The 12393-nt window shown below is 46.2% G+C and overlaps 1 protein-coding gene across 4 annotated transcripts in view; it reads right to left on the minus strand.

Moving 5' to 3' along the window:
• Nucleotides 1-2191: 2191 nt before the first annotated feature.
• ugl (ureidoglycolate lyase) overlaps nt 2192-12393 on the minus strand; it is a 56588-nt gene continuing 46386 nt past the window's right edge. Inside the window, exons 13-14 of one of the 4 annotated variants that reach the window (XM_053878570.1) lie at nt 8110-8234; nt 2192-2997 (exon numbers count right to left, since the gene is read on the minus strand). In XM_053878570.1, the coding sequence (XP_053734545.1) occupies nt 2847-2997; nt 8110-8234 (276 nt within the window). In that variant the 3' untranslated portion in view covers nt 2192-2846. Of the gene's footprint in view, nt 2998-8109; nt 8235-12393 lie in introns of those variants that run through there. The other 3 variants (XM_053878568.1, XM_053878569.1, XR_008416044.1) reach the window with 3 other exon arrangements.

Below are 12393 nucleotides of genomic sequence, written 5' to 3' on the forward strand. Positions count from 1 at the left end.
CAATTACAATGATGGCGCAGCCTTTTGGGTCACTTTGTGTCGATATATGATTTTCCAGTTAGCATGGCTACACCACCTCAGGCTTTACCTGAGAATGTTGATTGGAAAACATGACCTTTCCATTTATGTTGTAACTTCAAAAGGTCCTTATGTACTATTTGAGTTTCCTTTAGATAAATGATATCACTGTGTAAAAATTGTATGAATGAATGAAAACAGATTCAGTTCTTTTTGTTTGGTTGTTTAAACCTTTAACATTCCAGGAACATATATTTATTTTGTTCCTTTGTGGCTGATACAACAACTGGCCTTGTCATGTCAACACAGGTTTCCATGTCAAAGTGTTGATCTCGATCTATGGATGTATTCTATCAGTGCAATTTGAAGCACTAGTTCTTTCACTGGCTTGTGGTGTATTTTAGCAATCATGACACGGGGCTTATTGGACTGTCCATCCAATGTGCAACAAACGCTGTTGGGGAACCCCTTTTTACCTTTTCTGGAATTCCCTATATTTATATGTTCTGCCTTCTCGATCGAGTTTCTAAATCACACAGTTTGGTGTTCGAGCTCCGGTTAACAAACAACTGTTGATCACACCTCTCATGTAATGCAGATCTCACAGCATTGAGAGACGACATCAAGCTGTCAAATCTGTTATCCTCCTTTTTGTTTCCTCCTGCTTCCGTGTGTTTCCTGGTTTGGTTTGTGATTGACTATCTTTGTTCATTGTGCTCTTGTCTCTCTGTTTGGACATTCTGACTTTGCTTTGTTTCTCCCCGTTCGGTAACGCTTTCTGTTGTGATTTTCTTGTTATTAAACATTAAAATATTGTATTTTGACTCGCTCCTGCCTCCTGTGACTTTCACCACTGCACTTGGGTCCCACTCCACGTCTTGACCCGTGACACTAACGTTGGGTCGTGGTGCTCTTCCACACCACATCCGGCACAGCGAGCAACTTTTTCTTGCCTTTAAGTTGTTAGCCTTTTTAGGATGATATAATCAGTTAGAGAAATATATATATCATCTAAATATGCATGAAGTCGAGGGGCACAACCCATGCCATAGCCTGCTCACTAGCACCCCTGAATTATCCAAATTATGAAGATGGTTTGGTTTCCCCCACTGTAGAATCCACTGCACTTTTCGGCAGCAGTGAACGGAATAAACAATTCTTCTGCTTCTGTTGTCATTAGGTGTTTGATTAATGGGTGAAAGGTTATGATGATTGTTAATATTCAGATTTGTGTCTTCATGTATTTCAAAATTTGTATTTATGAAGCCAGAATATATATAATACAGAGAAAACTTATGGTGAAATCTAACTTAAAGGTAAAGCAGAACGCTGTGCACACATATTTGCATTTATTTTATTTTGTCAATGTATGTCATCACTTCAGGTGATTTTGCAAGGTTCCACTGTTTTTGACTACGCAACCACACATATAGTATTTTGTATGACGACATCAGCTATCCTGGAAAAAAGACAATACCAAACAAAAAAACCTGGAATATAATATCTACAATTTCATTGTTAAGATTTATGACTCACCACCCATGTTGTCTTTATTTTTGTCACATTTATATGATTGACTAACAGTCATAAATCTCGCAACCTCCTTCTTTCTAAATACTTAATTTCTAGTTAATCCAGCCTTAACACATGAAAAACACTGTTAGCAAGATGTTTGTAAATGTATTTTATCGTAGAATAATAAATAAATAACGTAACCAGTATTCGGTCATTGATGTCAACATGCTTCCGGTTCAATGTCGATGCCATCCATAGTTACCGCTAAAACTTTAGGATGACACACATAACCCAATGGATAATATGAAAATAATAAAAACTCCATTTGTCACAGGGAGCAAAACTAAACTAAAGCACTTGATTATTTTTAAATATCGCAGTTTCAACTGGAATTAGATGAGAGCTTCACAAACTATTTCATTGAGAGACACGGAACAATCTGGATCAAATTGAAAAACTAAGGATCATATACATAAATCAACAGATAATATGAAATATGAAAGAGTTCATTTCTCGCTAAAAGTGTGACCAAAACTAAACAAATGATCTTAATAACTTTAAAACATCGCATTTCCCTCCGGAATCAGACCTCACATTCGATTTCACTGAGAGAGGCGGAACAATCTGGGTCAAATTGAAAAAACCAAGGATCATATGCATAAACATAAATCTCTCACACACAATGTCACTGGATGCAGACCCTATATCTGCTGTTTGGGACAATGAAGGCGTTAGACAAAATGTGGCTACAGTTATGGAGTTGCAAGATGCCTTCGGCGTCACGCATAGGACACAACAGTAAATTTTCCCAACATCAATATATTACACCATGGAAGTGAGGATGTGTTGCAAGGATTCTCAGTTTATGAGAAGACAAAATATCCTGCGTAGCTTGGTATTTAATTTATTTAAAGGTTGGCCAGTGAAGCACATGTGTTTGTGTTTGGTGAGATTTGGTGAAAAAAAAGAATAAAGGTGACGTCTCCGGCCCAGGGATAGATCAGGTTGCTGAACCCTGGCATTGGACATTGATTTATAGTTGATATTGTTTTTGACAGCTTTTGGGGGTTAGTTATTTTTTTATGAAGCCCTGAAACGATCCGTGTCACGTCAGTCCTGTTCAGTTTTGAGATTTTTCTCATCCATTACACCTCTCCCTGACAGGACTCCAGGGATGATGATAGTAATGTACTCTGGTTTTCTGAAATAATCACAGCAATGGTAAGAACATTCATTTTAATGTATTTTTTTCAGAGTGATCCACAGTCAGTAGTGAAGATGCTGTTTTATTATAGGTCTTAGGTTTGATATGATCACAGTTTAGCCTGTTTCTCCTGTACTGCCATATGATAGTGCAGAAATGTGTGCTCCTGACACAGGTAAGTGGTCAAGAATTCTGGGAAATCTCTCCTCAGGACCACTTCAAGGAACATGCTGGCTGCTGTCTGTAGCATCTGTGCGGCACTGGGGGAAAAAAAAGAGGGATATGAGAACAGATGTTTCAGTCACATCAATACAAAACATCTTTGGTGATCGGAAGCAACATATAACAATGAATTGACAGAATTCAATCTCGACCTCTCACATCCATACACTTTATTCTGACTCACACTCACATATATTTTTAATGTACGCATAATCTTCCATCCAGGTACAGTCAGTCAGTCATGACAGACAGTGAAACGTATATATTTCAGGGATATCCCAGAAACATTTAGCAAAGACGGTCCATCTAGACAACATTCCATTAATTACGTTGCTCAACAGAGCAGTCAAGCCAAGTTTAATATTTAAGACAAGCCTTTTTTTTTGTCTTTCTTTCAAACACTTTTTTTACAAAAGTAAAATGTAAACCAAAAACTGCTGGATCCATATTGTAGATCACTGTGCTTTCCTAACTTAATCATTTAAATTAATTGGACGTTGGTTATTTAGTCCAGCTACAAGTTCCTCTGTTGTGTTGAAGCAAATGTCTCCAATGACGTTGGCTTTCAACTGCTGAATCAATTTGGATACAAAAATTTTGTGATTGAAGATGCTCTTGCAACTTGCACATAAATTGTTTATTCGTATGTCTAATGAGTGCCTTTGGATTTTTTGGGACCATAGTGATGAGGATATAATACAGTACTTATTATTAATCAATAATGCTTTAATTGGTTATGTTACTAACAGTATCTTACAGACAGAGGAGTGAAAGGAAGTGTGCGTGAGGTTAGTATTGTGAAAGAATGGTTGCAAGAAGACGGAGATCCATCCAGTAAACAGGATGCAACAAAGGAAACAAATAAGAGCATCAGCTAGAAACGCCTGTTTGATCTAAATAAACGACAGTGTTTCTGCATCCGAGGGTTTGAGGCCCCGGCTGAGAGTCACCAGAAGTTGACTCCAGAATTGGAGTGTGTGAACAAGGTGTCTCCTGAGGTAGACAATATATCTCCTGAAGTAGACGTTGGTAATTTACCATCGTAGACAATGCGGCTGTGAGGGAGGGCAAGCCAGTTTCTTCTTACGCTGGTGCCAGGCCCTGATAAATGCATAGGGTTGTGTCAGGAACGGCATCTGATGTAAAAACTTGCCAAGCTACAAGATGCAGATCAGACAAATGTATCTCATACCGGATCGGTCAAGGCCCGGGTTAACAACAATCACCATCAGTGCTGTTTACCAGCACGGTGCTGATGGAAGTTTGACTACTGTAGGTCAAAGACAGAAAATGAGATGGGGGAAGCGTGCTAATAGACAGAGGGAGAAAAGGAAAGACAAGAGACTAGGATTAAGTGTAGGGACCCTGAAAGTGGAAATTATGACAGGAAAAGTTAGAGAGTTGGCTGGCATGATGCAGAGGACGAAGGTGGATATTCTATGTGTTCACGAGACCAAGTGGAAAGGTAGCAAGGCTAGAGGCTTAGGAGCAGGGTTTAAACTGTTTTATCATTGTGTAGATGGGAAGAGGAATGCCCTAGAAGTGAAACGAGTGAAGCGAGTATCGGACAGAGTGATCAGTCTCAAGAAATTGAAGGAGTCATCTTCAATGTAGTTATTGCTTATACCCCACAGGTGGGGAGTGACCTTGAGGAGAAGGAGACCTTCAGGAGTTAATTAGAACTGCAGGAGGGTATGCCTATTGGCTGTCGTCAACACTTTGTTGCGGAAGAGAGAGGAGCATTGGACAGGTTGGACAGTAAGAAGGGTGAAAGACATTTGTACAGGTTCACAAGGCAGAGAAATTCAGATGGGAAGGACTTGCAGCAAGTTAGAGTGATCAAGGATAGAGAGGGAAACGTTTTGACAGAAGTCTGTTGGGAAGATGGAAAGATTACTCTGAAGAGTTGATAAATGAGAAAAATGAGAGAGAACAAAGAGTAGGAGTATCCATCGTTGATCAGGACGTGGCAGAGATTATTAAGGCTAATGTGGGAAGGGCATTGAAGAGGATGAAGGGTGCAAAGGCAGTGGGTCCTGATGATATACCTGTGAAGGTGTGAAGTGTTTAGGAAATGTGGCAGTAGACTTTTTGGCTAAAACATTTAACAAGATTCCTGAGGAACGGAGGAGAAGCATGCTGGTGCCAGGGATAATGGGATAAAGTTGTTGAGCCATACAATGAAGTTGTGGGAAAGAGTAGTGAAAATTATACTAAGGGCATAAGTTAGCAAATGTGCGCAACAGTTTGGCTGCATGCCAAAAATGAGCACCACAGATGCAGTGTTTGCTTTGAGGATGTTCATTGAGAAGAATAGAGAAGGTCAGAAGGAGCTTCATTGTGTCTTTGTTGATCTGCAGAAGGCGTATGACAGAGTACCAAGAGAAGAGTTGTGGTATTGTATAAGGAGGTCCGGAGTGCCAGAGAAGTAAGTTCGAGTTGTGCAGGACATGTATACCAGGTGTAAGACAGTGGTGAGGTGTGCTGCAGGTGTAACAGAGAAGTTCAAGGTGGAGGTGGGACTGCACCAAGGCTTTCTTGCTTGGCTAAAAGGTCTAAGAGCAGACCATACCAATCTCCCAGGACAAGGCGCCGTTACCATCACAATAGCAGACATCCAAGAGAAAGTCTCATTTATGAAGAACTGGACAGCACCAGGTCTGGACATGATCCACGCCTACTGGCTAAAGAGGCTGACCTCACTTCATGAGCGCTTAACAGTACAAATGAACCACCTGCTGAGAGATGGGACCACCCCCCAGGATGGCTGACCAAGGGCCGTACAGTCCTGATTCAGAAAGATCCTCAGAAGGGAACAATCTCATCCAACTGTCGGCCAATCACCTGCCTCTCCACAACATGGAAACTCCTGTCAGGCATCATTGCGGCTAAGATAAGTGGGCACATGGATCAATACATGACAGTGACACAGAAGGGCATTGCTAAGGACACCAAGGGAGCAAAACACCAGCTACTGGTCGACAGGTCAGTCGCTCAAGACTGTAGTACCAGACAGACCAACCTGTGCACTTCCTGGATTGATTACAAGAAAACCTATGACTCAATGCCACACTAATGGATCCTGGAATGTCTGAGACTGTACAAGATTAACTAGACTCTGAGGGCCTTCATTGCAAACTCGATGAGGCAATGGAATACCACCCTTGAGGCCAACTTCGAGCCAATTGCACAAGTGTCCATCAAATGTGGCATACACCAAGGAGATGCTCTCTCTCTCCCCACTGCTGTTCTGTATAGGCCTGAACCCCCTCAGCCAAATCATCAACAAGACTGGCTACGGATACTGACTCCGAAATGAGATCACCATTAGTCACCTCCTCAACATGGATGACATCAAGCTGTACGCTAAGAGTGAGCGAGACATCCACTCACTGATCTACACTACCAGGATCTACAGCAGTGACATCGGAATGTCATTCGGGTTGGAGAAGTGCGGTCGAATGGTGATGAAAAGACGGAAGGCCATCCATACGGAAGGAATTACACTCCCAGAAGGCAAAATTGCAGATGTGGAGGAGAGCTACAAATACCTTGGCAGACCACAGGCAAATGGTAACCACGAAGAGGCTACCAGGAAAGCAGCGGCAGCCAAATAGACGAAACATTCAAGTTCCATGACTATGTCAGGAAGATGGCCACCAGAGATGGAGCACTTAGTGAGTGTCTCAGACAATGGAAACTGACAGAGAGGGAGGAACTGGAGGAACCATCATGGGAGGAAAAAACCCTGCATGGGATGTACCATCGACAGATAACCGAAGTGGCTGACATGAACAAATCCTACCAATGGCTAGAGAGGGCTGGACTGAAGGACAGCACAGAGGCACTCATCATGGCGACACAGGAACAGGCCTGGAGCATAGGCCTGGAGCAATAGAGGCTCAGATCTACCACACCAGGCAAGATCCCAGGTGCAGGCTGTGCAAAAAGGGCCCTGAAACGGTCCAGCACCTCACAGCAGGGTGTAAGACGCTGGCAGGAAAAGCATACTTGGAACGCCATAACCAAGTAGGCGGTATAGTTTACAGAAACATCTGTGCAGAGTACAAACTGGAGACCCCCAGGTCAAGATGGGAAACACCTCCCAAGGTGATGGAGAACCGAGACAAGATCCTGTGGGACTTCCAGATACAGACCGATAAGATGGTAATGGCCAACCAACCGGACATTGTGATCATAGATAAGCAGCAGAGGAAAGCCGTTGTGATAGATGTAGCCATCCCGAGCGATGGCAACATTAGGAAAAAGGAGCACGAGAAACCAGAGAAATACCAGGGGCTCAAAGAAGAGCGAGAGAAATCCTGGAAGGTGAAGACAACAGTAGTGCCTGTGGTGATCGGAGCACTCGGGGCAGTGACCCCCACACTGGAGAAGTGGCTCCAACAGATCCCTGGAGAAACATCAGACTTCTAACTCCAGAAGAGTGCAGTCCTAGGACAGTCTGTGGTGCAACTTGGCGTTGGTGGTTGGAGTGAGACATGATGTCCCAGGATTCAGGTCTGGGGAACAGGCGGGATAGACCATAACATTAATGCCTTCATGTTGCAGTCACTGCTGACACACTCCAGCCACATGAGGTCTAGCACTGTCTTGCATTAGGAGGAACCCAGTGCCAACCACACCAGCAAATGGTCACACAAGGGGTCTGAGGATCTCATCTCGGTACCAAATGGGGGTCAGGCTACCTCTGGCGAGCACATGGAGGACTGGGCAGCCCTCCAAAGAAATGCCACCCCACACCATTACTGACCCACTGGCAAACCGGTCATGCTGGAGGCAGCATTGAAAAGTGACCAAACCATCAGAAATGACAAGTGGTCTGTGGTCACCACCTGCAGAATCACTCCTTTAATGTGTGTGTCTTGCCAATTGCCTATAATCTCCACCTGTTGTCTATACCATTAGCACAACAGAATGTGAAATTGATTGTCAATGAGTGTTGCTTCCTAAGTGGACAGTTCGATTTCACAGAAGTGCGGTTGACTTGGAGTTACATTGTGTTGTTTAAGTGTTCACTTTAATCTTTTGAGCAGCGTATATTCTCTCTCATCCAGAGCATTTTGTTAATGCATGTGTGGGAGGGTAGTTCAGTATATATACATTTTAAAAAGGGAAAATTCATTCCTAACCTGTCTGATCCATGCAGTGGGAGGAGTTCCATCATCACTTGCTGGGCAAGCTCTGTAACCAGCTGCCTGCTCACAATCTTGCTCTCACCCTCCAGCTGAGTTCGGTGACGAATCCACTGCCAAACCTGACATGGACAACATGAAGATGCCGCTCATTACAATCATTTCTACATGAGTTTAATTTGCAGTCCACACCTGCAGAATATTTCGGTTAATGCCATCCAAAATACATACAAAAAATATACCGCAGCGTTCAGTGATTAGATACGATTAGATTAGATATCCTTTATCTGTCCTAGAAATTCAATGTGTGACGGCAGCAACAAGCACTAGACACTAAGGAGCTTTTCACACTGCAGATTTTGTCTCGGGTGGCCTGAGTCCAATTCACCCCCTGCTGTGCAGCCTCGCACCTCAAGTGAAGTCCTTTTTTTTTCCAGCTGACGGCGCAACGCACAAAATAGCTGGTTGGTGACCCACAACGAAGCAGATCTCAAGGATGTGGTGATTAGCCTGACAACACTGGGCATTGTAAGCCTCAACCTGTTTACCACCATCGGCTTGACCACTTTATTTCATTGCAACTCAGATATTAACTGATTTCGGATCTCCACCATGGCTGTAACATGTGTAACATGTGAATATGAATGTTATCATGTTTGTTTTACATGAAGATAGAGGAAACAAACGACGCCATACGAACCATCTTGATTTAATCACGCTGTTAGTCATGCTGTACACACAGTTTCTGGCATCTAGTGCCAAGTCGCCTGTGGTGAGAAGATCAGGTGGGATCAAGTTTGCGAACAAAACCCGGTTTGCTTGTGTTTTCATGTCAGACTTTTGAGTCAAACTCACTTTGTCTTGAGACAAAGCCTCTAAGACATCAAATACAACAAAAATACAAAGCTGTCTCATACTGCATATTTGAACAAAGAATGTAAATTAATAGATAACAAATACATAAATGATTGACAATTAACAATGGACATCAGTCAGTCCCATCACATTTTACTGTTGTGCAACCTGTGTCCTGGAGGGGTTGAGACAGGTTGGCCATCATGAATGACAGCTTGGCCACAGTTGTCCTGTCTCCAACCTCCTTCACCAAGTCCAGAGAGCAGCCTTGAACTGAGCTGCCCCTCGTCTGTCCAGCCCCTCTCAGTCTCTGTCCGTAATGCTGCTCGCCCAGAAGACAACTCCATAGAAAATGGCTGAGGCCACCACAGAGTCATAGAATGTCCTCAGGAGCGTTCCCTGCACCCCAAACGACCTCAACCTGTTGATCAGGAACAGCCTTCTTTGCGCTTTTTTTTTTTTTAAAGATCAGCCGTGTTTTTTGTTCAGTCCAGTTTGTTTTTCAGGTGAACATCCTGATACTTGTATGATGTCACCCTCTTGATATCAGTGCCCAGGACGTTCAACAGTGGACAGTGTTGGCACCTGCACGGGTCAACCACCAGCTCCTTGGTTTTATCTGTATTGATCTGCAGGTGGTTTCTCAGGCACCAGTCCACAAAGTCCTGCGTTAGCTCCCTGTACACTTTGTCATCACTGTCTTTAATGAGACCAACAATCGCAGAGTCATCAAAGAACTTCTGCAGGTGGCAGGATGGGGTGTTGTGGGCAAAGTCAGCTGTCTAGAGGGTGAGGAGGAAAGGAGCCAGGACCGTGCTCTACAGTGCCCCCATGTCATAAAGCAACATGTCTGACACACAATCTCTTCTCCAGATTGTGAGATGGTGGTCCGCACTGGCATGTCTAAGCTTGTCCCCAAGCAAAGAGGGCCGGATGGTGTTAGAAGTAACTCAAGGAACACGATCCTCACAGTGCTCCCAGCTGGTGAGAGAGGGCCGTGTGAAGGAGCTACATAATGGCGTCACTCACACTGATGCCAGTCTGGTAGGTGAACTGCGGCGGGTCCATCAAGGAGCCCCCTGGTGGCCGCAGGTGGGTGAGGATGAGTCTCTTCAGAGTCTTCATCAAATGAGATGCCAGCGCAGCTGGCCTGTAGCGGTTTAGCACCTTCGGGTGGGGGCTCTTTTTGGCACTGGAATTAGGCAGGATGTCATCCACAGCTATGTGGGTAATTCCACTCAGAAGGTGGAAGACTGGAACTGATGCATTCGTTACCTTTATCCTCCTCAGCTGGTTCATGAAAGTCTGAGATTGTCATGTCTGCACTTTAATCTGTTTTTGCTTTGTTTGTATTCTCTCCCTCCCCCTGGAACTGCAACCTTATCGTGGTGGGGGAGTTTGTGTACCTTAAATGATCCTAGGAGCTATGTTGTCGGGGGCGTTATGCCCCTGGTAGGGTCTCCCATGGCAAACAGGTCCTAAGTGACGGGTCAGACTGAGAGCAGTTCCAAATCCCCAACAACAACAAGGACTGTGACGTCGCCCGGCATGGCGCAGCCGGGTCCCCACCCTGGAGCCAGGCCTGGGGTTGGGGCTCAAATGCCCATGGGGCCCTGCCGGGCCCAGGCCAAATGAACGACATGGGCCGTCCCTCCTGCGGACCCACCTCCCACTGACGGAGTCATAGGGGTCGGGTGCAAAGAGAACTAGGTGGCAGTCGAGGGCGGGGGACGACCTGGTTCGTGTGGACATTATCTGTGCTCTTGGAACATGGAATGTCACTTCGCTCGGGGGGAAAAGCCTGAGCTTGCTCAGGAGGTTGAGAGGTACCGGCTAGATATAGTCGGGCTCTCCTCCACGCACAGCCTGGGCTCTGGAACCCAACTTCTCGAGAAAGGCTGGACCCTCTACTTTTCTGGAGTTGTCCGTGGGGAGAGGCAGCGGGCTGGCGTAGGCTTGCTCATAGCCCCGCAGCTCTGCAGCTTTGTGTTGGGGTTTACCCCGGTGAACGAGAGGGTCGCGTCCCTATGCCTACGGGTTGGGGACAGGTGTCTCACGGCGTCGCGGCTTACGGGCCATGCTATCCGGCTTTCTTGGAGTCACTGGGAGGGGTACTTGACAGTGCCCCAACCGGGGACTGCATTGTTCTACTGGGAGACTTCAACGCCCATGTAGGCAATGACAGCAAGACTTGGAGGGGCGTGATTGGGAAGAACGGCCTACCTGATCTGAACCTGAGCGGTGTTCTACAACTGGATTTCTGTGCCACCCACAGTTTGTCCATAACGAACACCATGTTTGAGCACAAGGGTGTCCATAAGTGTTCATGGCACCAGGACACCCTTGGCCGGAGGTCTATGATAGACTTTGTGATCGTGTCATCTGACCTTCGGCCACGTGTCTCGGACACTCCGGTGAAAAGAGGGGCAGAGCTGTCAACCGATCACCACCTGGTGGTGAGTGTGATCCGCTGGCAGGGGAGGAAGCCGGTCAGACCGGGCAGGCCCAAACGTATTGTGAGGGTCTGCTGGGAACGCCTGGCGGAACCCGCTGTCAGTGGCGTCTTTAACTCCCACCTCCGGGAGAGTTTCTCCCTGATCCTGAGGTAGGTGACATGGAGTCTGAGTGGTCCATGTTCTCCTCCTCCATTGTCAGTGCAGCTGCACGTAGTTGCGGTCGCAAGGTCTCCGGTGCCTGTCGTGGCGGCAATCCACGAACCCGGTGGTGGACGCCGAAAGTAAGGGATGCCGTCAGGCTGAAGAAGGAGTCCTATCGGGTCTTGATGGCCTGTGGGACTCCTGAGGCAGCAGATGTGTACCGGCAGGCCAAACGCGCCGCTTCCCGTGCAGTCTTGGAGGCAAAAACTCGGGTCTGGGAGGAGTTCGGACAGGCCATGGACGAGGACTATTGGTCAGCCTCGAAGAAATTCTGGCAAACCGTTGGTCGCCTCAGAGGGGGGAAGCAGTGCTTCACCAGTACCGTTTACAGTGCGAGGGGGAGACTGCTGACCTTGACTGGTGATGTTGTCGGGCAGTGGAAAGAATATTTCGAGGGTCTCCTCAATCCCGCCGTCACGTCTTCCATTCAGGAAGCGGGGACAGAGGGCTCAGACGACTCTCTCACCACCCGGGCCAAAGTCACAGAGGTTGTTCGTAAGCTCCTCTGTGGTAGGGCCCCAGGGGTGGATGAGATCCGTCCTGAGTATCTGAAATCCCTGGATGTTGTAGGGCTGTCATGGCTGACACGTCTCTGCAACATTGCGTGGCAGTCAAGGACAGTGCCTCTGGATTGGCAGACCAGGGTGGTGGTCCCCCTGTTTAAGAAGGGGGACCGGAGGGTGTGTTCCAACTACAGGGGGATCACACTCCTCAGCCTCCCTGGAAAGGTCTATTCCAGGGTACTAGAGAGGAGACTTCGGCCAATAGT

The sequence above is a fragment of the Synchiropus splendidus genome, chromosome 11, assembly GCF_027744825.2.
Source record: "Synchiropus splendidus isolate RoL2022-P1 chromosome 11, RoL_Sspl_1.0, whole genome shotgun sequence".
In the NCBI taxonomy this organism is placed as follows: Eukaryota; Metazoa; Chordata; class Actinopteri; order Syngnathiformes; family Callionymidae; genus Synchiropus; species Synchiropus splendidus.